The sequence below is a fragment of the Styela clava genome, chromosome 7, assembly GCF_964204865.1.
Source record: "Styela clava chromosome 7, kaStyClav1.hap1.2, whole genome shotgun sequence".
Taxonomy (NCBI): Eukaryota; Metazoa; Chordata; class Ascidiacea; order Stolidobranchia; family Styelidae; genus Styela; species Styela clava.
In genome coordinates, this window is record NC_135256.1 from 20,724,239 (window position 1) to 20,749,352 (window position 25,114).

The 25,114-nt window shown below is 35.1% G+C and overlaps 2 protein-coding genes across 3 annotated transcripts; one reads left to right on the top strand and one right to left on the bottom strand.

Annotated features, from left to right (window-relative positions):
• Positions 1-1,151: 1,151 nt before the first annotated feature.
• On the bottom strand, positions 1,152-10,499 carry LOC120328105 (gastric triacylglycerol lipase-like). The gene is made up of 10 exons (XM_039394509.2): positions 10,293-10,499; positions 8,872-9,011; positions 8,461-8,659; positions 6,718-6,809; positions 6,362-6,503; positions 4,786-5,132; positions 4,239-4,465; positions 3,609-3,808; positions 2,816-2,982; positions 1,152-2,572 (listed from the first exon to the last, which is right to left on the bottom strand). Exons 1-10 carry the CDS (start codon positions 10,486-10,488, stop codon positions 2,408-2,410), a joined length of 1,875 nt encoding a protein of 624 aa, XP_039250443.2. The 5' UTR covers positions 10,489-10,499; the 3' UTR covers positions 1,152-2,407.
• Positions 10,500-14,134: 3,635 nt separating this feature from the next.
• LOC120328119 (uncharacterized) lies at positions 14,135-24,737 on the top strand. 2 transcript variants are annotated; one of them, XR_005567611.2, is made up of 8 exons: positions 14,135-14,241; positions 14,809-14,986; positions 15,908-16,364; positions 19,746-19,846; positions 22,193-22,304; positions 22,666-22,720; positions 24,147-24,246; positions 24,366-24,737. XR_005567611.2 is itself a non-coding variant. In XM_039394523.2 (7 exons), the coding sequence occupies exons 3-7, from the start codon at positions 16,000-16,002 to the stop codon at positions 24,162-24,164; spliced, it is 651 nt and encodes a 216-aa protein (XP_039250457.1). In that variant the 5' UTR covers positions 14,135-14,241; positions 14,809-14,986; positions 15,908-15,999; the 3' UTR covers positions 24,165-24,737. The 2 variants fall into 2 exon arrangements, 1 of the variants encoding a protein (XP_039250457.1); XM_039394523.2 differs by having other exon boundaries at positions 24,147-24,737.
• Positions 24,738-25,114: the final 377 nt, after the last annotated feature.

A 25,114-nucleotide genomic window follows, 5' to 3' on the forward strand; every position in this document is an offset into this window, starting at 1 on the left:
GCCAACGAATGTACGCTGTTGCTTTTTCGAGTCGCTTCACGCTCACATATCCTGCGAAATATGTTAAGCTTTTTGTCCGCGTTACAAAGAATTGTTTTTGACCAACTGCTAATCGACAGATTGTCCTATGGGACAATGCATACATAAATAAAATTGGACTCTCGTCGCTATTGGCAGTGTTGCAGTGTTTCCGATACATTGCCACGGATGTAATATTGGGCTCGAAAGAAATATCAAGACAATCAGGATGTCATAATATTGAATAATCATTAATAATGATCTACCATTTGATTTTGTTCGCAGCACTAAACCTGGCATATAGACTTGCTTATTCTGAACAAAATATGTATCAAGTTATTTTGGTAACCCTTGCTCTTTGGAATGATTTGGATCCAGATCAAATATTTCCGAGTTTCTTGACCGCAACTTCAAAGTAAGTCATACTCCCTAGTTTTAAATATTTTATCGTGCAAGTGATGCTAACGCTAATATCAACTTTTGCGTTACCGTATTCTACGAACCATATAGCGCACGGTATTATAAGCCACACTGTCAATAATTACTAAGATTGGATTTTTATTCATACATCGGGCTTTAAGATCAAACGGTTTTTGAAGCAATACCGGTGCATGCTTTGTGTGTAGGCAATAGAGCATACAGCAAAACACTACCTGACATTGGGCTCATCGGCTTATAACGCACGATCGATTTTCGAGGGGGAAAAGGGATCCAAAGTCTATTGGTCCGTAAAGTACGGTTATTATATAAAGTTATATATCACATCCCCCTTCCATGATCTCAACTCGACTTGAAATATCATATTCCATCGTCATTATTTCTATTTTTAAATCCAACCCGAGCTGTGATAATAAACCGCATTGATATATACCTAACGACCCCAATTGAATTTTTTTGTTGTTCTGGTTTATTGTGTCTTTCAGCTCACCTACCTACAGTTTAATTTTGGTGCAGTATTATCACAAGTGCTTCATATTTGGTATATTATATATATCACGTTAATAAGCCGTCAATAATTTGTTAAATAGTTTCAAAACGAACAAATAACCTATTTGAGATTGAAAAATTTTGTATGCTTCAATTTTGCTTATTTTATTCATTCAATTTGGAAGCAAATTTAATGCATCGAGAGTCGTAAGTATTTTGACTACTGGACGCGCACAAAACTTTCAACCATGATGTAAAAATTAACCCATATGACCAAACAATGTCTATCTAATACATGCAAGATGTAAGCAGCAGCCTAGCGCTTCATACAAACAGTCGAAGAAATACTTTTAACCATACATATATATACAGAAATATTAAAGGTTCCTCATTTTAGTTATCAATATTTTCCGTTACATTCTATATTACAGCGTTGATGACAATGGCACTTTATAATGCTACATTCTGCTGCAGAGGTTCTAAAAACTGCCTGTTTCAAAACACTAGGTCTGCATTTGGTGCCCCTTTGGTATGTGATCTTAGCGCCATAAAACTAGTTTGTTACGTGATCTCATACAAAAGTGGCACCAATTTGGTATGCGTTTAATATCACAAAGACATTCTCAAAGAATTTATTCACTAACCCTGTCATCATTGGATTGGGTTAATACTAAAATCACTGAGATCACACAATTTCTGATATCACACAACATTTGAAATCATATACCAATGTGGTACCTTGTATTACTATAGAAATAACCAGAATAGCACTGAAAAACTGCACGGCATATTTTTCTGATAAAATTCGTGCCACGACAACTCCGGCGCTATGCGGCTAACCCTAGTCCAAAAGCGATACAACGAATGGAATCTATACAAGGGTTCACGAGTTCTACCGTGTTGTTGATGATTGAAATATTTGTTTGTTCCTGATCTGACCTTAAGGCATCATAAAACCTCGCAGAAGTTTAAACGTAACATGAAGGTTGGCGATCTGCTAATTTCGATGCGTCGATGATAAGAAACTATAGTTTGTAGCCCGAATATTAACTTGTATATAAGCTCTGATTAGAATTACGACGTCTTGAATCAATTTTCGTGATTTTAATTTACCAACAATCGGGAAGTGTTTTACCAATGTGTTGCATAGAAATACTGTCTGTTTTATAGTTCTTTAATCAATCTAACACAGGGCATGTCACAAACATGTTTTGTCAATATAACGTCCAATAAGCAACGATACATGGAAACCAACAAAACATAGTGTTGACATACACCTTAAGTATGTATTCAGTGTTGAGGCCAAGAGTATGCTTCGAGGGCGAGGCAATAAATCTACTGGCAGTAGACTTTGTCACAGACATACTATGTTTTCCTACTATACAAAAAAGCTCGAAACGACACCATCTCTTCATCTATGTATAATACGGATGGAATAATACAATGCCTTGTGTGCCATGATTCACAATTCATCATCTACCCCTCGTATGTGTCGAAACCCGGCTCCGTTTTTATTCAATTTCTTATATTTGCTTTCCATGTTTTCGATGAATTCTACAATATCTGGATAGAGCATACTTGGAGCGTCTTTACCCCACATGAAATCCAAATGGTCCCAAGATTTTATCTGTGAAAGGTTTTTTGTAATGTTAAATTTGAATGTCTCTCAACGCTAAAATCTTGTTGCCGGCGACAGAAGTCATTTGGATAAATGTTCATTTGAACAACCGGGCTTAAATTTAAATTTAGATCGAGAATGGATAAAATAAAACAAAACGTAATCATTCTAAAACTCCCAGTTTACCTAAAATAAACATATATATAATTGTGATTCTCAAATACGGTTCAGTGGTCGTTTTAAATAACATACCATACGGAAGTGCACCATACTCCGGAGTTTCGCAGCAAGCATTCTAGCATCTCTCGGATCAGCCAGATCGTCCCTGGATCCCAAAAACAAAGCCACCGGAGTCGAAATCTTACTCACGTCGTATTCAGGAGGAGATTCCTGTCCATACGCTTTCATATTTTCAGCGACTGTTAAAAGCATATAACATAGTCATGTTGCTATATACACGAAAATCGAATTTCACAGTTCCTCCAACCATCTGCGACCAGATAACTCGATGAGTCACAGCCACAAAATGTAAGTATAGTACAACTCGAACGAATGATTTGAGGCCTCCAGAACAGGCCCTGTTGAATATGCGTGTATTATATGCATTAAACTTGAATTCATTATAAAATGGAGTGAATAGCGTTACTTTCAGCCGGTACATACCACTGCAAGGTTATATATTAGCCTTGAAAGTAGAGAAATAAAACGATAGTCAAACTGATAATGGCTAGACACTGATCTAAGAGAAATTTACATCAATCCATTGCCGACGCATGCAGTTTAGTCATTTTTAGTTGGTAAATTTTGTTATTGTAAATGCGTAATTAGAGTCATATGTATTGACCATTACATATTCTGGGTGGCCAACAACTATACGGTTCATAATTACCACACAATGGCAATGGGACTTTAAGCATAAGTTGATTGTTTAACTGAGTTAAATTGAACCAACATTTGCTATATAGTTCTTTGTAAAATAGTATGGCTGATAGGTATTTTGATCTTCGTGTTACAAGTAGGCTACTGCAGAATTTCATATGCCTACCTGAACCAAAATCCCACTTCTGAGTTCGTCCGGAAGAGACTAGTTGAGACATGTGTATAAAATTATGAAGAGATGTTCCCGACGGAGTTTGTGCTAGAAAAACTGCCAACCTATCTCGGTGATAATGCTTTACGTTGAAACCGACAAGAAATAACAATAAATTATGCCCATGATATGCGAATGAATCATCCTGCGTCATTCTGTAAAATAAAATTATTTGATTAGAAATGCACGAAGAGAGGCGACACCTCAAGGAATTTGGTTTAAAAGATTTTCGTAAATTTATAATCAAACATTAACACCTGTTGGATTAGAAATGTGAATTAACCGCAATACATGAAAGTTCATCACAGCATCCGCCTGTGCAACTGCATTCAAAATATTAATGTTGGGCACGAAGTAAACATATGGATCCCTTTGCGAAAATATTGTTGTTACTGACTGTTTTTGCTGGGATGTTAGGGGTTGTTGTTGTCGCTTATATAGCCTTTCGTCCCATCTAATTCACCCATCGATTTCAATGGCAGCAAATAGACTCAGAACTACTAAAATTTATAGTAGACACGTACATTTAACGATGTATTTTATTTATCAATTTTGTATAAGAAAAATATAAAAACTGAATATTACTTGTGCAGTTTGATTGTGATCCATTTAGAAAGCGAAGTACTTGGCATAATTTCAGCGCCTCCGAACAAAGACACTCCAAATTGCGCAATGTCAGTCAAACCAGAGAACATTTTTATCGGACTTCTTATGTGACCAAGTGTTGCGACTGGCGCCAATCCAAACATCATCTTTATTTTCTTGTTAAAAACGGGATCTTCTGATAATCGAGCAAAAGCTATTAAGGTGCCCTATAAGACAAAGCGAAATGAATAAATTCCAGTAGCCGATCAAACATTAATAATATCACACCGTATGGCAATTTATTGTAGTTAAAGTTATATTTCTAGGAAATGAGCTTGTTGCGTGACATACAAATATCACGTTATTACTGACCATGAGTGACTGTGCAAAAATTTGGAGGTCATGTTTTTTTCAAGTCGAATCATTACGCCAAAGCATAAAATCAATTCTAAGTGTCATTGTCATAAATTGGCGAGGCATTATCGTACCGCCTAAAATGGTTTGTGTATTTATCAGGAATACAGATATAGCTGATAAATAATAATACCTGAGAATGCCCAATGTAATACAGACTAGTTTGATCTGTCAATCGCAGTACTGCGTCTACCATCGCAGGTAGATCATATTCAGACATTTGCTGCCATGAAAATCTCCAGTATTTTTCATCTGTATCGGGATTTAAGTACACATGATCACGTGAGTAAGTGTTTCCGCGGATGTTTCCCATCCAAACATCAAATCCTGCATCAGCCAACACAAAAGCCAAGCTGCGATTCGGCCCGTTTGTTACCCAACATGAGGAATCGGAAAGAATTCCGTGCTGAAGAAAAACGACTGGTCGCTTGTCACGCCCTCTTCTAGTTCGCTTTCCCTTTGATTTTCGACGTCCAGTGTCTGTAAATTACCAATGAACAGTAGGACAGACTTGTAGTCACTTTGAATCTAGGCTCTTGCACATACCGTACAACACTAATTACTATGATATATATACAGCAGTGGTTTTCAAACTTCTTAGTGTTGTGACGCCCTTCAAAAAATATGTTTAAGTTGCGACTCCCCCTGAAAAACGCTTTAATACTAGGGCTGGGAATTTCAGGCAAAAAACTTTAACCGTTAACCGGGTAAAATCAACCGGTTAACCGCAGCGTGACGTTTGACGTAATAAGTTACAATTTTGGATTGTTACGTCACGATGGTTACAAACCAATTTTGAGTGATATTTTCCCGGTATCGCTCAAAATCATTCACGAATGGAGATAGTTTCATGATCGCTCTGCTGCAAGAAAAATGCAGCGTGCTTCGGATATATGGAAATATTTTGGTGAAACCATATTCCGTTAATAGATGCAATTTATGTGACAAATTTTAAGTGTTCGAACTGCAAATTCTACTTTGAGATACGAGGTGCGGCTAAAATGAAACGGGACTGACGTCACAGATTGCGCAACACGATTAACCATCGGTAATCAACACTTTTGCAGTGTGGCGTAATCTTTGTTTAACAGCTGTTTTGACACAATATCGCAATTATTGTTGCTTTTCAGGATCCATAAGTGAATAAATCCTCCTGATGTATTAATTGGAACACTATCGAATGACCCGTAACATTAGTGAGGTCACATAGTTAAGGTTGAACGTTACAATTTTTAAATTTATTGTCTACTCCAGTTCTCAAGTGTGATTCCAACGAGAATTAGACTTTTTCTACGGAACGCAGTTACAATTACGCGAAAAAGGAAAGTTTTGCGACGCCCCAGAAAAATTGAAACAATGGTTTATTTTAGTTATGTGTTTATAAATAAAGTTATATGTTTTAAATAAAGTAATAGCTGTTATGGTAATACATGTTCAATTGGTCAAAGTGAACGTTATAGTTTTTTCAGATACTGGAATAAGCCTTCCGCGATGTGCTTGAACAATATAATATAATTATCGCGTTCAACCATCGCATAATATATGCAATGAATAATAACCTCTTGTAGGGACTCCCATAGTCTTAGTTTATTGTGGAATTGGGAAATAAATGCTAAGACTTCAAAGCTGCTCTTCATACAAATGTTTTCGAATTTTTTTCAATTAATTAAGCGTTTTAGCAGGGTTATGTTATCGTACAACTATTCTACCTTCGAATGATTGTAATCTCCCACTTGTCAATTCTGCTTCTTTGCTGCCGAATGGAATCCTGTGCATCGTTAATTTATATCCATCCTTTGTTACCGTGGTGTACACAGCACAAGGATATCCTGTATATCGCACCATCTGAGGCTGAAAAGTTCCAGATATTGTAAAATTACATATACTGCTACAGTTGCAGAGGAACCTTATTACAATTAATTGATCAATGGAATGAATTCTGTTCATCAATCAAACAGATTCACGAAAAATATCACATAATAGTTTATAATTTACACCTCATATTGTTTATATGAGATAGTTGATTATACATTACTGAACTCAACAAACGCGATTTGTAACTTACGACTGTCATGAAGCATTCTGGTGGTAATTCCGCTTTGGCTTCCACGCTCGCTTCAAAACTTGTATACGAGTGAATCAGATCAGTCATCATGTCTGAAAGGTAAAATAAGTATAAACGTTAAATTCACTTAAAATATACTTTTTTCAGAAAGTTCACGTACGCTGCGACATCATCCATTTATGAAACTACCGTGTTTTCCCGAAAATAAGACAGTGTCGTATTTCAATTTTCTTTCGAAAAATAACACTAGGGCTTATTTTGGGGGCATGTTTTTTATGTAGACAAAGTAGAGAATTACGAAATTTTCAAATATGCAAAAATATGAACCGTGTCTTATAATCTTCACGTTACCTCGGGTGATTAAACCTTTTCCTCTCTCACACGTTTTAGACTAATCATTTGAAACGTGTAATAGGGATGGGCCGGGATTCGGATCCGGACTCGGATTCGAGTCGAATCCAGGCATTTTTTGGACTCGGATTCAATTTCTTCGAGTCCACGTCATTTTTACCGAGTCCATGATCAATTCTGTTTTTACTAATTTACGCCTATGTTTGTACTTTTGCCTCTATAAATCCCATGACATACCTTAACTAGTTAAAATTCAAGATTAGATCTGTAACAATATCCCTCGTGTGCATTATAAACACTCCTAATAAAACGACGACAGATATCCAGATAATATAACGAAAGTTAAAAACTATTGATCGCTTATAACAATTATTTTGCGCCAGTCGCCTTCAAACTATCCATCCATTTTGGTATACATGTGGTACACAATAAAATATGTGTTATTGCAATATTTTTGAGTTTTTGATTCGCGTAAAAATGAAACATGCTCTGGATCAACCCAATGTGAAATCTCATCAATACCTCTTTTAAATCGAGTTTATTGCGTGCAATCCTTTCGCTAAAATGGCAATGGAAAGCATGGAGAGTTTTAGAACGTTTACATGAACTACTAAATTGCAAGCAGGTGTACCACATTGTATTGACGACAAGTGGCATTTTTCTACCATGTGCGCACATGACATAGTAAATTTACGGCTAGAAATATCTGGAATTATGGAAAAGCATTGTGTTCGAAAACTTTTTATTTTTCATATTGACGTGTAAGAATTTCTGAATAGCCGCCCAGAATTGACGCAAGGTGGGCTGGAAATCCAGTTCACAGCCAAGGCGCACATTGGCCCACCTTTACGTTTGTATTATGGCCGCCAAAAAAGAGAAAAAATATATATTTAAAATGATTCAACAGCTATCTGCGGAACCATTAGGCAAAAAATATAAGCTACGACGTATGTTTGTGAACGCACGATGCTGTAGCAAGGTCAAAAGCACGTTTTTCTGCTTTTCCATTATGACGTTACGGACTCGGCAGATTCGATTCGAGTCTTTAACCTATTACTCGGATTCGTCGAATCTCTGTAATGCCGGACTCGTCCAATCCCTAACGTGTAATAGAGATTTCCTGCTATCGACTGGGTCAAAAAAAAATTCGCGCTATCGACTAGGTTGTATTTTGAGGGGGAGGCGTATATACTAAAATCATTTTTACAATTTAGGCTAGATCTTATTTTCAGGGAAACACGGTACATTGCTTTAAGGATTTTCTTCGGTGTAGACATTGTTCAGTCTGAAACTTTACATACCTGATGTCACTAACCCCCATATCTATATTTCACGACCTCTACTTCAAATCTAAACAATCTGGATTGTTATATTAAAGAATGGTTTAATTACCTATATTACTGCTATACGAATCGGATTCAACCCCATCATCGGCCACGTCATTATCCGCAAACGTCATGATATCATTCGTAAATTTCTCCCAGTTCCAATATTTCAGTCGACTTTGGATATAATCTGAATCGAAGCCGTAGTTGGAAAGATCCGGCAAGCTGTTCGGCAACCCGATATAGTCAAATGAATCCGCAATGACCTATATTCACAACAAATTTGTTAAGAGACGTTCAATACCTCAGAGCCTCGGTTTTGACTCATTCCTGAAAGACTCGCTCGTAAAAAATGACACAACAATAAATGATAATTAAAAACTTTTGCCGTTTGAGTGAGTTCAAATAAACTCTGAGTGTGGCTTTTTTAGATTAAGGCTTACAGAACACATTGGGGAATTGTATGCAAGTATCTTACTTCTGCGAATTGAGATCCGGCCCGAAAGACATCTTTCCAACCTATCGGCGATACACCAGGCAGCTCCAGGCTAATGACATCATCTGATGAATTCAACACTCGATGAAGTCGATCCGCCATGACATTGTTTTTGTCATGCGCTGTGTAAAAAGCAACGTTGGACGTAAGTAATAAAACGGTTAGGAGAACACGCCAGTTGGAAGAGTATGGGTAACATTTCTCGATGGGATAAAAGGCAGAAAAATAAAACAACCCATCCATTAATACAAACAAGCAGCTCAACAAGTTAGCCATGTTATCACACAATATGCTTTAACTTTGTACATATATATAGGTATATATATATATAGTTTAAATTGAAAAAGTACATGAAAAACTGGGGACATCCCAGAAGTTTGTGTTCACCAATATGGAAGTGACTAACTTTGTTTGCCTACTTTACATCAAGTTGTGTAAAAGTAAAGGGACGGAAGCAGTGGTGAGCTGTAGCCGGAACGCACCGGAACGGCGTTCCGTTTGTTGGACATTTTACTGCATTTGCGTTCCTGTTGTTGAAATAAAATTGTGGTACCAAAAGTCCAGTTTCTCTGGTATAGTTAGGTATTAATTTATGTTTTGTTACATCATAATTCGTAAATCTTTTACGTCACATCACGCAAATAATTAGTACAGTACAGCAGTAACGTGTAATAGATGTTTCCCCGACCTTTGACCCCATGAAAATCCTATATCTTTCTAATAATAAGATTTGTATTGAATTGCTATGAATACTCTTATAATTTTACACAAACATATTTCATATAATTCCTTCGTAGTTCTGTAAATTTCCGCGTGGTGTTGTTAATATATTACATTTTTGCGAATTAGGTGCGTTCCGGTTGTTACAATTTTTCCAGCCCATCACTGGACGGAAGCATGTGGGCAGGGGTATATTCACTTGGGTAAAATAAAAACAGTCTCCAAACTCGTAATAGAACAAAAATAAGGAAAATCGGAATAAAATTATGGCCTAACCCTAACCTGGTACACATACTACGGGAATACCAAAGAGGGTATGGTGAAATTTCATGATCCCAAAAATATCTTCAAGACGACGATACTAGGAAAAAACGAAGGACAAATTAACAGAATTGCCCGTCAGCAAACAGGTGACAGGTGATTCTCATTGAGAACTTCTTGCGTTGAAGCTAAAATTGACTTGACTACAAGAATAATACTAGCCTAGAGGTCAATAGCATATCAATAATCTTTAAAGATTACAGGCCGATTTAACTAGCTTTAGGAAGATTACGTCTTAAATAATAAAAAACTTAAATGCCCTATCGCATGAATACATTGTATGACATATCGAAACTAAGTGTCATGGTATCACCAAAGCATATTTTGTGTTGCCATCTCAAACTAAAAAGTAAAATTCTAACCATAATCGCTGTCAATGTCGCCTGCAGCCGCCTTATAGAGACTTCCCAGTGCTGAAGCGGTAGAATCCAAAAAAGTACCGGTAGCACATGGATAAAATACACTCATAAAGATGACAAAAACTAACATTGATCGCATGTTGAATTGAACTAAACGACTGCATTCATGCATTATACGTGAGTGACTGACTGGTTGCATTCAGTGTATAACGTATAACAACGACCTTTGTGCGGTGGCATATATTCGACAATGTACAAACAGAAAATGAACGAATGAAATGATGCGTGACCGATTTGTGTAAACGGGGTAAACAAGATGTCTTAGTATTTCCCATGATGATTTACAGTTATTCCTCTCAATCTTTTTCCTCTGGCAGACCTATAACATTAAAAATGTACTAATGGACCGGCAACAAAATATGGAAATGAATGGAACAGCTTTCGTATCATAATCATAGCAATGCTTTGATATAGATACATAGCCACATAGAAACTGGCAAATGAACATAATACAATTTTACTTCACATAGGGTGAATTTACGAAAATTTTGGAATTATTTAAAGCAAAGTTATCGAATGTGTGGCAGAGTTGCATCTGTCTTTAATGTCTTGTTAACTTGGAGTAAGTAAATAAAGGGCATATCATAGAATATAGATGGATATTATTCTGAATATAACGAAAAATGTTGAAAAACTAATAATTTTTTATATAGTTCAATTTTATGCAATATTTTTCCAAAAAACGCCATGGAAATATTTGCAAGTCCCGGAACCTATTTTTTTATCACTACCCACATATCATTTGTTGTTAAATTCTACACCATTATATATGTTTTTGATATCATACAAAGTCAATTTTAACTTCGGCGGAACGATAGAACAAAATTTATCCAAACATGACAAAAGAAAAGAAAAAAAAGTTTTCACCATATTTTCCAGAACTAAAGATAAAAGATATTGAAGAAAAACACAATCACACCATATTGACACATTCCATAGAACTTATAACTGAAAAGTTACAAAATCCTAACAATAATATTAATATGCAACGTTTTTTATTCTTTTTTGTTCAGGAACCCTTCAAATTTTGGACACAATCAATGCCCCCATATGCAAAACAAATTGCAATACTCAGTATTTATGACTCAATGCGAGGGTCGTTGCTGTTTGTCTGCAGCGAGGAAATGTAATTTCCTGGTGTTCAGTAAACCGACACGCTAGACCTGATTATAGAATTAAACCTAGTGGGAGTAAAAATATTAGTTCGGAAAAATATGTTTGCTTGCAATTATAGAAAGATAAGCTCTAAAAGGTCTGCATGGTCCTATACATTTTACTCGATTGTTTCAATTAGCTTTTATTCTGCGGACCCATTAAGTAACCATCGCAGATCCCTTGGGATATGATGAGCAGGCCACAACAAACGGCAAAATAATTTAATTCTTTCAGCCCCACGGGCGCTACTTCTATTTGGAACGAATGCGGTAATTTTGTAAATTTAAAAAAATCTTTTGTTAATTTTTATCATCATGCTCAGAATTTTTCTCGAATTTTTGCATTATAGAATAGGAAGTGTAGGTTTCTTGGGGACAGTCTTCGATTTAATCTTTGTTTCATGCTATCACAGGTTATCTAGATTCTGGATGTGATGTATGTATACGTGGCGGTCATGATGACCCAATCTTGCAGAAAAAAGCCTGAATTGCAAATTTATATATTTTTTTAATCGAAAAAAATAAATTACTATTATTAAGACAGAAGTTGATTTTATAATTGACAACGTAAACAATGCTTAGGTATTTAAAATGGCTTTGCAATTTGATCCGTTTTAAAATGGCGGAAATTTCGACCAAAATTTTGGAACATTAAGCTTGTTCGTCGAATAGCAGAATGTGCCACCAGCTTAAACTCCGAATACGTTATCGAGCATTTGGGTCGATTCATGTTCTTAAGTTTAGTAGTATAATGAGTAGACGTTGTTCTCTTATATTTTCTGCGTAACTAGAGCATAGTATGGTCACGCTAAGTTATAATATTTATGGCAGGAGTTTCTCAGTAAATCAATGGAGTAGCGTTGCCGAAATACTTTCAGAGTGAATTAAATCATATATCCTAAAGCAGTGTACAACATATTTTTGTCAGTGGATCATATAATCAACTTCTGACATTTAGCCAGGGCCACACAAAAAATTTAGTTAATCCATGCGGAAACGGCAAGAGAAGGAATGTGGCTATCGCTTAGCTTTACGATATTGAAAGCACCGTGCTAAACGGCGAAAGATTTAATCGCAGCGACAAGAGAAAAAACGGTAAGGAATTTTTACCCACTTTTTAAAAATAAACTGTCGGATTCGGATTTTATGTTTGACGGGGAAAAATCTGAGTATTGACGAGAGCCGCACTAAGGGGCTTGGCGGGCCGGCTTGTGGCCCGCGGTCGCCTGATGCACACCCCTGTCCTAAAAGAATGTTATGTTTGTCTATCTCCCAAGTGTTGATTTATTTCAGTTAAATGTCTCTACACCAAGGTGTGTCGTAAGAATTCCAGAAGATGAAACAATCAAATCCGAATCGTGTGGTTTATCTGATTGCTAGGTATCGGCAAATGAAGCAATTTAAGACAAGTGCGAGGAATGTCTTTTGTATAAACTACTGTTAAGTTCTTATAATCTGTTCCATTTAATTACTACTTTTATACAACAAGATCAACTATTATTCACAGATCTTGACGTAATAGCACACCATTACATGAATAAAAATTAATTTGCTCAAACTAAAATGAAAATGTGTCTTGAGATGAACTTGCGGAAATGTCCTTTCTATACACGCTTGCCAATCAAATAGTAAACCACGTAAACTTAGATAACTATGTTTCAACTTTTTTATAACTTCATTGTAGGCGCCAAATTCATGCACTATTTGTTGGGCAAAAATATAATTGCCAAATTTAACCGACCGGTATAAAAATAAAATAATAGTCATAAGTTTTAAAAATAGTACAACCTCTTTTGTTTTCCTACTATAAACGACAACAATAGTTTATATATAGAGTGTCCAAAAAAGTTTCGCCCGATTATATCTTTAAAATCAAATGTTATTTTTTTTAATTTTGAAAAAGATTCATAGTCAACCTGTTTCTAGTTGGATGTTATAGATGTTGAATGCTGTAGTCCCCATTTATCATACAACCAAATTTATTCGAATTTGCAATTGGTAATGCTATGAAATCGGTACATTGTACGCATTATATTATAAATACCTTTTATGGTCGGTCAGCACCACCATATCAAATTTCCTATGTAAACTTTTGACAAGACTTTGTAATAGTCATGTAGTGATTTCGTCTATAAGGAAATGATTGTGGGTAACTATTAAAAATTCCAAATGAGTTGGCATTACATCATCAGACAGCGATGCAAATTGCCTTCGGCACTCGTTTTTTCCTTTAGTTGACGTTTTTAAGATATTTCAATATAAAGCAATGGCAAAAGATCCAAACTGCAATAGGAGGACAGCTTGATTAGTGTTATAATATAGAAATTGCGTATAATGGAGCGAATGATCAATGTATAGCTAGTTATGACTGCCATGATTTCTTTTCAACTTGTGTGGATTTTAAATGCGAAAAGTATTGTCGAAATAATAATATAAAATACATGAAAGTTTGTATTTCACAGTGATGCAGATTTCACAGGAATGAGTCCTGGTTTGTGGTTATTTACCATAATTGGACGCGCTATTCAATAATTATGACTGTGCCAGTAATTCCGCCGCTTTAGATCTCCTGATCTAATCAAGAAAACCATCAGTTCTTGCTTGTCAGTGCAAAGTCTACTGTGTCGATGAGGCGCTGATAGGAGAGATGGATGACTTATGTAAAGAAATATCAGACTGATGCTTTATTAAAAGTCGCCGAACGACAATATGTGGCATAATCCGACATCAAATTAAACGTGAGCTTCTAATAAACTGTAGAAAGTTACTCAACTAATTTAAAAATGGTTCTTATTCATTTTTTCAATCAAACAACGCATTAAAAAGAGTGATGCTTTATTAAAAGTGGCAAAAGGCCAATAGTAACACTTTGGTTTGTCTGGGTAATTGTTTCCTAAAATATTCACGGAAACATTTAATTTAATAATACTGTATTTAAACGCTATACGCTTACAGTAGACAAATGAAGTGTGTAGACTAGAGTTTAGAGAATTGACAAATATGAATATAAATGGTATCATTAATTCAAAATCATTCAACTCTGTGCTTCTTCAAACTGCAGAAAGCTACTCAACTGATTCCAAGATAGTTCTGATTCGCCTTTCTCAATCAAGAAAGGCTAGACAGGTTAGGTTGCAGGTTTATATGTATACATTTACTCGTGAGCAAACTAATGTAATATGATATTTTGTTAATACATTTTCCTTTTCTGAAATGGAGTGTCATTTTGTACGGCGACTGTACATTAAAACGGCAATGAATTGTGTAAAGAAAGATTTTTTTCTATATGATAGGTCTTGTTCTAGGTATGGCAACAAGTGTTTCATTATCTTGACTGGAAATATAGTGAAGCAAGGTAACAAGTCAACGTTGCATTTCGCGAGGTATATTTCGTGGTATATTTCAGTTCGACATAGTCTCAGCAGTTTCTCATGATCATATGTACGGATTATTAATCTTGGCTAATCAGGAATAAAACCGGAGGTGGGTGGTGTCATTTGCTAACCGATATTTACTTTTCGGCCATCTTTTTTCACCGCGGTAGACTTATATACCTTGCTATAGATATAAACGAAACGTTGCCAAGCAGAGATCACAAAGAACTTACTTGTATACTCAAGGAATATTATATTAATATTTTTTTTATTGAGTGCAGTAAAATACCATCAAGTACAATTTGGAGGTGATAGTTGCATTGTATCCTACGACGAATCCACGAAAGTGGAACTATTAAATTTCAACATAAATATTTTTACTCAGTACCGAACTAAGTATGATATTTTTGTTCAAAGCCGATTATTGTTACTTTAAACTGGGATGACATTCTATGAATATCCATATACCTGTGTAAAATCTGGCCTATTTTCAAAGTGTGCAAAACCAGCGATTCCAATACCATCGGTAAAAAGATGTCGCGATCCAATGAACAACATGATCCAATTTTATTGAATTTAGGTTTTGATGATTTCGAATAACGCGAGCTTGAAATTCGACTATGACTAAACTTTGGTAGTCTTCGTGAATTTTTTTCGCTGTTACGAAAAAATTTTATTGTATGAAAACAATTGACTAATATCATGTGGAAATTCTCCAACAAAAAATGTATGGAACGTCAAAACCCCATTGTGTGATTCACGATTACTAAAGTCATACATTTATGACTTATACAAGACTGTTGCATTCAATTTCGCGTACAAAGTAGGTATTGTACATTGCATGACGAACAACTCCGCCGAAGGGTAAGTTTCAGCAGTTCTTGTCTGGAATTACCGCTGATATCAGTCGGCATATTATGCGCTCAGTTACGCTCAACACAAGCGAGGAAACTTGCTTACGGGATATGTATAACGCAGCGTAAAATTAACAAATCAGTAATCATTATTGTATGGTTTTTCTTGTTTTCAGATAAAGTATGCCTTAACGATATTTTAGTGTGTGCGCCCAATGCCTAAAGAAACGACTGTGGGAAAAACCGTAGATAACATTTTATCAGCGAAATGTTTACAAGAGATAAAAATGGCTGTATGAAGAAGGTTCAAAATAGCAGAAAAGAAGTGAAGACGCGGACACTAGAAAGAAAAGTTCACATAGAAAATATACGAGACTATACTATAAAACTGTGCCTTATCATAGCTATCATATTATGTTGTCAAGTTTCAACTTCTTACGCCAACATGTGCAATCCAAAAAATGCCTCAACGTGTAAATATATGGGAAAATGTGTGAACATCAGACTATTAAAACAATACTATCCTCGACAAACCCCAGTGGGAGAAGAATTGTACATATGTACTTGCCCACTCATGTCATGTTATACTTTAGCAATGGATGCCATTTGCGCCGACACTGGAACATCAAAAGAGTAAGTTGTTGTTTAGTTTTCGAAAACAATGGGTACCAAACACACGATGATACAGAAAATTAAAGCGGTCAGGCCTCAAGGCGCTTTCAAATCAAAGTTGTACCATTTGGACTTATTTTGCTGGAATTCGTTCGGAGATATATTGTAGTTGACATATTACAACAAAACAAAACCGCTGAACTCGACCTTCAAGTTTAAGATGTTTACTTTTAAGTGCACTTGAACTAATTATAATTACATAACGTGCCAAAACTTGAACATCGGTGAGCTACTATTTAGAAACGGGATCGTCTAGCTAGATTAAAAACACCATTTAGAGTCTGGACAAGTTATCACACCCGTAACTAGCTGATTGATACGTCTTGCTTAATGGTTTTACCGGATTCAAACCATATCGCATATCCGAAATGTTCGTAATCCGAAATGTTCGTATATATTAAACTTTTTTTGAGGGGAATATCACGAGGGTGTCATAAACTTCCCGCTAAACGTAATGGAGTGTGATGGAATCGAAGAACATTCGCTTATTTGAAAACAATTCAAATTAGAGTTAACAAAGCCTTTGGTAATCAATAAATTAGTTGCATTTTCAATTTTACCAAGTTTTTAAGGCGCCTTAACGTAATAAGACACAAATTCGGGATACCAATTATATATACCAATTATTCATGGTAGGAAATTCCTTTTGATGTTTTATTTACAGTAATATTCGCGTGTATAAATGAACCGTTGGATCAAATACTAATATTTACTTCCCCTAGTCTATCAGTGATTGTGTGCGCGAGACACTGTGTGCTGCTACACTGCAAATTTCCATAAAATGAAATTCTTTGCAGTGGAGTCGTCACCATATAAGATTTCAAATGTTACTTATGATTTTTTTAGGAAGTAACATTCGTAATTCCACATACATGCTTACATCATATATTGTCACGCTAATAACCGAATTGCGTAAGTCATTTTTAGCAGTTTTGAGAAAAACGTGAAAAACTTCCTAATGATATTGTTATGCCATTGAGAGTCAATCATTTGCCATGGTTCAATTTTTTAATCGTAGCCGGATTCAAGTTAATTTGTATAACGCAGTTAAGTGACGTCATAATGGCGCACTGTGACTTGGGCAGAAATGTGTCTATGACTTGGGGACATACGCAATTTTGCAACTTCACTATATGCACCAGTCCTGAAAACTGAACATCCCAACAACGAATGTAATTCTCAGTATCTACAATGTCTAATCCCCGAGATAGCTAATCAGTTTCAATTACAATATTTTTTTATGTTTAAAAATATAAATTTTATCAATATAATACGTTATGCACACCCACCGAAATAAGACTAAGATTAAATATAAAGAATAAAACACCAATGCACCCAATATAAAAGCCATCCAAGGTGAATTGGACTCGGACAGTGAATATCGCAAGTGCACACCTTCCTATACTGTAGTATAAATTCAAATTAATACGCGCTAAGCTAGAATCCGAGATGCAAAAACTCGAAAATACTTCGCCGAGGTTATTTTGCCTTTGTGACGTTACAATAGTCTTGTGGTAACAATGATAATTCATTGACGAAACAATTGCACAAATGTGCATGTCATACTAAATATCCATTTTTATGGGTTTCGGAATTCTTAAAATAAAATCTGAGTTAACAGACAGGCGCAGCATTACATAAATACCTATTTTATAAAAAAAAACTCAAAATCGCCAAATATGTCTTACGCAATTTGGTTATTAGCGTGACGATATGCTAACGAATACCAGGCCAAATATAGCCGATCTACCCATAGGCGTATAAGATTTCACCAGTGAAATACAATAAGTTTAAAAACTATTGGTTAAGTTATTATACATGGAAAATATTTTTGTATCAAAACAACAATTTAGCAAAACGAACCACTTTTCGATAATTACGTTATTTGGAGTTAAATTATTTAGCCATTATGTCAGTCAAGAAAACAATGAAACTTTGACTATTTGTTGCGAAAACTGGGGATAAGCTGGAGTTAATATTAATATAAGGTACGGAATTTGATTCAATCTACAGAAATGAAATATTTTAAATAATTAAAATATTTTTCTGTCTATATTAAACAGTAAACCGCGAAAAAGCATAGGCCAATGGATTCAAGATCTTTCTGATGCTTGAGTTTATTATCGGATCATTTTTACCAAATGAGACCCAATGGTTCAGAAAAAAATATAATTTAATAACTTGAGTCACACATGAATACCATTTTTCACTTTTTGTGTATTTTGTCCGCTGACTTCAGATAGAATCACTGAGCAAATTTTTTTCCTTTGATGACTAAAAAGATTTAACTTGATATTGTTTTACGCTTTTCTCACTAAATAACATACGTAGGTGTTCAGAGAATGTTTGAATAATACAGATTACAAATCATTTGGTGTTTTTTAATGTGAATTTCACTAGAAGTTCGGGATTCGCTGACGGATTTATTAAAAGTATTACATTTTAACCAATATAACCATTAAATATCGTGATTTTATAAATGGCGTTGATAGTTCATGACTTACATTCATGATGCCGTCGCGAAAAAAATAGCTCGGATATTGGAGTATTTACCATATCACAGTTGATGTACTGTAAAACCCGCTACAAAGGAACACGAAACGAAACTTTAGTCACCCATTTTGTTTATACCGACAATCTTTGTCTCATCGTGATCAGGCATTTGGATCTTTGGAGAAAATTCTTGTAGTTCCATTCAAGATCTATGTAATAAAACATCTACACGAATATACTGCTGAACAAACTAAGATGTTTTTTAAATGATTTTCGAAAAAAAAATTTGTCAATCTTTTCTGTATTCCGGTAAAAGCACCAAAGAGGTTGAAAGTGCGTTTCAAGCTTAATGTTACAGCTTGCGGGTATTTCGTTGGCAAGATGATACGGCCTAATATTGAATCATTGTCGCTTTTGTTATTTACTAGATGAAAACAAAAATAAATAAAAAAGATTGAATTTTTTAATCGAATTTTTCTGCAACATTTTAAATTTATGATATATTCTGAATTATATTTCCATTTATAATTGAGACTAGTGTATGAAATAGCGACTAATCAGATATATGACGTTATGATAACGGGGATAAAATCTGACATTTTCAAAACATAAATGTTGATATTGATAAGAATAATCGAATCAGTATTTGTGTTTTGATTTCAAATATGTACAGAAATTACAAATAAAGCGATGTTTGTCTTTGAGCAATGAGCCCCAAAATCGAACCATCATCATCTTATCAACTCGCGGAAGATTGTTTTCCATAATGGTTGAAATTACGGGACTTTTATGTGTAAATTTTTACGTGCAATCCCTAACTAATTTCGATTTATTTGTTTTATAATCCAGAACATTTTACAACGATATGTGCATGAGGTTAGCCCAGTGCGAAATGCAGAGGCCTTTCAAAAAAGTGTGCAGAGGAGTATGCGGGGACAAAAATTGCCGACGTGAGTATTGCCTCATTTTATAAATGGCAGATATTTTGTATTGTGCTCCGTGGCAAACAAATTCTATATATATTTTTTTGATTTGAGTATCCCAAAAATAGGTGCTTGAACTAGCAAATAGGACACAACATGCACCAACAAGCACGTCTGTGGTTTAGGAGAAGTTTGGCATGTTTTCTCTGGGGTCGTATTTTTCAATTCCCCGGAGTTTGAGACGGGGAATTCTGCATTCTCCGGATTCGGATTCGAAATATCGGATTTTTATTGGCGGTATAAGAGGTCAAAATTTACTACAGAAACCCAAGGCCATTGAGTTTGCTGAGTGTTCCTAACTTTCTGGTAAAGAACGCTTACACACGCTAAAATCATTCGTTATTAAAATTGGTTGAAGCTGAATGCAAAAAAAAATTTTTAATCTGGAGGCGGATTCAAAATTTTTCTCAACGCGTAGAGTCGGACCCAACATTTGTTTTCAACCGATTCGTAGTGGAATGTAAAAATTTCCCCGACTTCGTAGTTTTGCCAGCAAGTACAAAAAAAATAAGGAAAGGGGACAGTATTTTAGAATAGGTATTTCTGCCCTATGGAACTCTCTAACCTCCATCCTGCACTGATCCACCGTATTTATATGAAAACAGTCAATGTTACGGGAAAAGCTGAGTTCGTACGAATCTGATGTTTTGATTCACCGAGAACGTGATAATGTCGCATTTGTGCTGCATTGCAGAAAATCAAACGTTCAAATCTATGAAATCGATCGACATGATCTGGCATAATACATCAGTATAGATAGAAATCTTTAGCATCTGAATAAGGTCGCTCGGGGGCAACAATAATAAATGAGTGCATCCACTACAATTGGCTAGGTTGCTATGGAAAATAAATATTGTATTTAAGCCGGCTATTAAATCTGTTTGTTTTTTTTTTGCCTGACAGCTTCTTTCATTCTTTCTATTTTATTGCCGCATTGTATTCATTGTTAGGCGAATAACACGGACTTTAGAAATTTTGACGCACGTCAAGTACGATCATAAACAAAGATAAGCTGAAACCTGGTACGATTCTTTCAACTTTCGACCTTACGCACGAGTACATGATCGGATTACATTTTTGGTTCCTGTATGCAGTGATACTTAAAAATGTACGATGCAATTTATTTCAAATTTGTCCAAAAATAAAGGAGATTTTGAATACCGAATGGAATTTTCTACGAATGTAATAAGAGGTTTAATCGGACAACTACACGAGCAGAATTATCGTGTTTTCATTCTGTAGATTTTTATCACTAAGGAAACCTAAAATCAGGTATTAACCTCAAAAATACCTCACTAATAGTTTCATTTTAATTCCCACTAGCATTTTACGGTAATTTAATCTGCGCCGCAACGATGGATAATGGATTAGTGATAGTCAAGCATGGAACGTTTCAGGAGTGTACACAATCACCGGAGGCCGTTATTCCGCACACGAAAGTCCTGAAAGCCAGGGATTATAAACGTAAACAATATCAATGAAATTACCAAATGTAGCGATGACTATTCTGGATTTCGTAAATAGAATAAGCTGAATGACATGTCTTGTTTTCAAAATAGAGAATTAATCTTGGCACACGCCTAGATATTTCAAATAAATCCGCAGAGTTCGTTTTCCCAAGAATCAATGTTTAATTGTAGCCTGGGGTGCATATTAAATGAATATGTACTTTTGATTAGTCAAGTAAACTTCTGAATTATAGATTAACACAAGATATTTTTTAATACTAATAGGTAAAGTTTATTCTAAAACTGCTGTATTAATCCGCCACGCCTAACCTGAAATTAATCTGAATGAATAGCAGATAAGTTGAAACAAACCAGTTTTTGACCTAAAGGCTTCTTTGTGGCAAAGATTGCATTGAAGAACATGTTAACAAACTCACATTATATATTAAACTTGGGTGGACCAATTTGCAATATGCCTCTTAATTTTTTATTCTCAAGTTTGAAGGTAGAAATGCGCCAATCCACACATGCACAGTAAATAATTGCAAGCCTGATGTTCATATGTGTTATTACCGTTTGTACCAAACGACTATTTCACACTGATGGGCCTGATGGGTCGTTTTGCTGAATTGATGGCACTGACTGGTTGATTTGTTGAATGATTTTAGATTTAATTTTAAATTAATATATATTCTCTACATTTTTAATGATGCTTATAACTGGTGTAGTTTTGTGCACCAGGACTATGATATTAAGCGTTGGGTGTTCGAATGCTTCTCCCCGTTATGAGGACGTATTCCATAACAAAAGATATAGTTCTGAGATTCGTTAGCAAATTAATAATATTTGAGTCTTTTGTTTTCAGCATTTGAAAAAGAACCTAACTTGAAAAATTGTCCCGAAGAAAACGAAGATTACTGCCATAATAGAGGAGTATGTTTAATGTTCAGGGACGGTCCCCAAGATCCTTTCTGCAGGTAATCTTTTCAATCGAAAATTGCTTAAAGAGTCAATACTCAATTTGATAGTTGAAATTATAAAATCTCTTAGGGCTGTTTATAGTTTTGACAAAAGTTTAGGAATTGATACAAAGATAAGATCTTAGTATGAAATTTGATTTTCTTCGGGGATAGTCACGTTTTGGCCTTAAGTTATATGATGTCGTTAATTGTTTCACACAACTTCAAAACAAGTTTAGTTGTAAATTGAATTCAGAGTAATATTTCAGTACCATACTAATCAAATGTAATTATTCAAAAAATCATTTTGTTCAAATGCAAGATTCTAATTGAATCGTTAAGGTTGTTCCAAATGAATTGTCACGTAAAATATTTCTAGGTGCCAGAGAGAATACACAGGACCAAGATGTAAAGAGAGGCGCGTCTCTACTCTAGTGAGTAATTGAATTAAAGTACTACGACACTGACTTGCAAGGCAAGATCACGCATCATCGCGGTTTTATATCTATGTATTATCTGACTCCCATATTTACCGGGCTTGAGGATTTAATAAATTAAGGATGTTGAACCCAAAGATCTATTGTTTCTGCATATAAGAAGAGCGTTTCAACTCATAACACACCACATAACATATGACAATAATGGCAATATAGTAATGCAAAGCCTGATTTATTTCAAACTATTCATTCGAGGTGCAAAGCGTTACACGTAATTTTAAACATGGAAATACGGAGTTACGTAAAAGGAATATATATAACCTAAAAATAGGAAATTGAACTTTTCCTAAAAAGATCTTCCGCTGTTGGTAAAGTTATAAAGACAAGCTCAACAGAGTCTTCTTTCCCTGTTAATAAATGTTGCCATGCGATATACAAAAATTTTACGTCTTCCGAGGACGCTCTAAAAAATCAATGTCCTATTTTTTCACGGGATTGAATATTTAAAATTCTCCTAGGATATAATCAACAGTTTTTCATGTGTTAAGAAATGATTTTTGCGTGCGCAACACCTTATTCCTAATTTACTGATAAATTGTAGCTCAGTTTTACGAACAAGTCGAATGTAGGAAGTGGGTGTATATAAATTTAATAAAAATTGGAACGTGTTTTCTTTCACTAAGCGATACATTTGTGGCAAAGAATATTTCATTGTAGAGGTTTTCTGAATAACCATCCGTTCTGAACGACCTCAAAATTAAGACAAATCATAAAGTAGGCTATGTCTATTTCGGCAAAAAATTGTGAACAAACGCTTTTATCCGCATTCGAATGCAGTTTGTTGTTTGGGAAACGAATGACTTGAGCTACCAACATTTTTGAGGTATCATATCATCTTCCGGATCTCGACTATGAAATTTTTATACATCAAAAAAACGGTCGCTTCAGGCCCAATTGTGACACTACAATGACTATTCCCACACAGGGTATTGATATCTTAGGTTACACCACAATGATCATTTCCTACAACCTTGTACAAAATTAGCTTCCTTTTTGTAAAGATCTGGTTGCGCTCCTAGATTCAATACGATGGGGTTCGACATACTTGTCGTGCAAAATCGTTTATGATGTAAATCGTATTGCGCTGTTTATGTTTTACGTCATTTCACCTTGTATTTTGCAATTTAGTAAAGTTTCGATTTTGGCGGGAAATTACGTCAGTAACCCAGTCAAATATGTGGAAAAGAAGACCCCCCTTTTACCCAGGAAGGCCAGCTTAGTTTACAGTTGCACGTTGATAAGACAAAAAGGAATTACTTCATTGTCATCACTTCGTCCATTGCACTCCATTTAGAGTTTAGAAATACGGTCACTCCACAGTTACCGACTGACTTACCGATAATTTTTTTTACTTTTGTTACAGTTCGGAGAAGAGCTCTAGGATGTCTAGATTATCACTGCTGGCAATTGTTTTATCGCCAAGAAAGAAATTCAAAGAACTGTCATAAAGTCCAATTAAAACGGTATCGGTATTTCTTAGGACCGAAAAAGAACAATTTTATTTATTTTCATACAGGCACATGCTTTCTAGCCTTGAGATTTTAAAACTTCCAATATACTGAAATATGGTTCTCTATAACAGGCAGCCAATTTAAAAACATCGACTATGGAACAAAAAGTTCGCTTCGCGTTTCCACCAGCAAAATTATAATCTAAGGAACAGAAATAAAGCTGTTGTGTATTAAATAAATACCTGGATATGTAGAAGCAAATTAACCTTCGTTGCATATTGTATTGCAAAATAAAAATTAACCACAGATACATTTTAAAGTGTTCTTTCGTTGATTTCTGTCAAAAAGTACCTTCTTTGAATATTTTTAATACGTTGCTTAAATTTAAGCAAATTTTGTTATAATTTTATGTTTATCTCCTACACCTTTTTATTTATATTTTACCTACGTATTTTATACGTAAGGGTTCCTGTGTCAAAAAAATGTTGGATTAAATTTGAGCATTGGTTTCTCTGTTTATTTCTTGTTGTTTTGATGAGAGCAGACCGTCCCCAAGTCATTAAAGCTTTTATTAATAGATTCATAGTAATATTCAACGAATTCTGCACCAGTATCATTTCTCTTCGAATGAAATATGCATGGTTTGCTGTTCCAATGATTATTTATTTCCTAGCTGTCATATGTAGAAATATTCCAATTATACAGGGTGTCTCGAAAGTAAGTATACACTTTGATTTTGATTTTCTTCTGAGGTACTCATCATAGAGCGTTGATTCCTTCACAAAACATAGTATGGATAAGTAGTAAAATTCAGGTATTGTTTGCATTTTTCATCAACCCACAGAATAAGAAGGAGCTTGACCCCAAAATTGCTGTTTTG

Bases quoted from the DNA above. Each gene is read 5' to 3' on its own strand.
- LOC120328105 (XM_039394509.2), bottom strand. From the start codon at position 10,488: ATGCAACCAGTCAGTCACTCACGTATAATGCATGAATGCAGTCGTTTA. The intron at 9,012-10,292 runs GTTAGAATTTTA...CTTTTTACACAG, and splicing joins CGACATTGACAGCGATTATG to CGCATGACAAAAACAATGTC. The intron at 8,660-8,871 runs GTAAGATACTTG...TTGTGAATATAG, and splicing joins CCGGATCTCAATTCGCAGAA to GTCATTGCGGATTCATTTGA.
- LOC120328119 (XM_039394523.2), top strand. From the start codon at position 16,000: ATGTTTACAAGAGATAAAAATGGCTGTATGAAGAAGGTTCAAAATAGC. The intron at 16,365-19,745 runs GTAAGTTGTTGT...TTTATAATCCAG, and splicing joins GACACTGGAACATCAAAAGA to AACATTTTACAACGATATGT. The intron at 19,847-22,192 runs GTGAGTATTGCC...TTTTGTTTTCAG, and splicing joins CGGGGACAAAAATTGCCGAC to CATTTGAAAAAGAACCTAAC.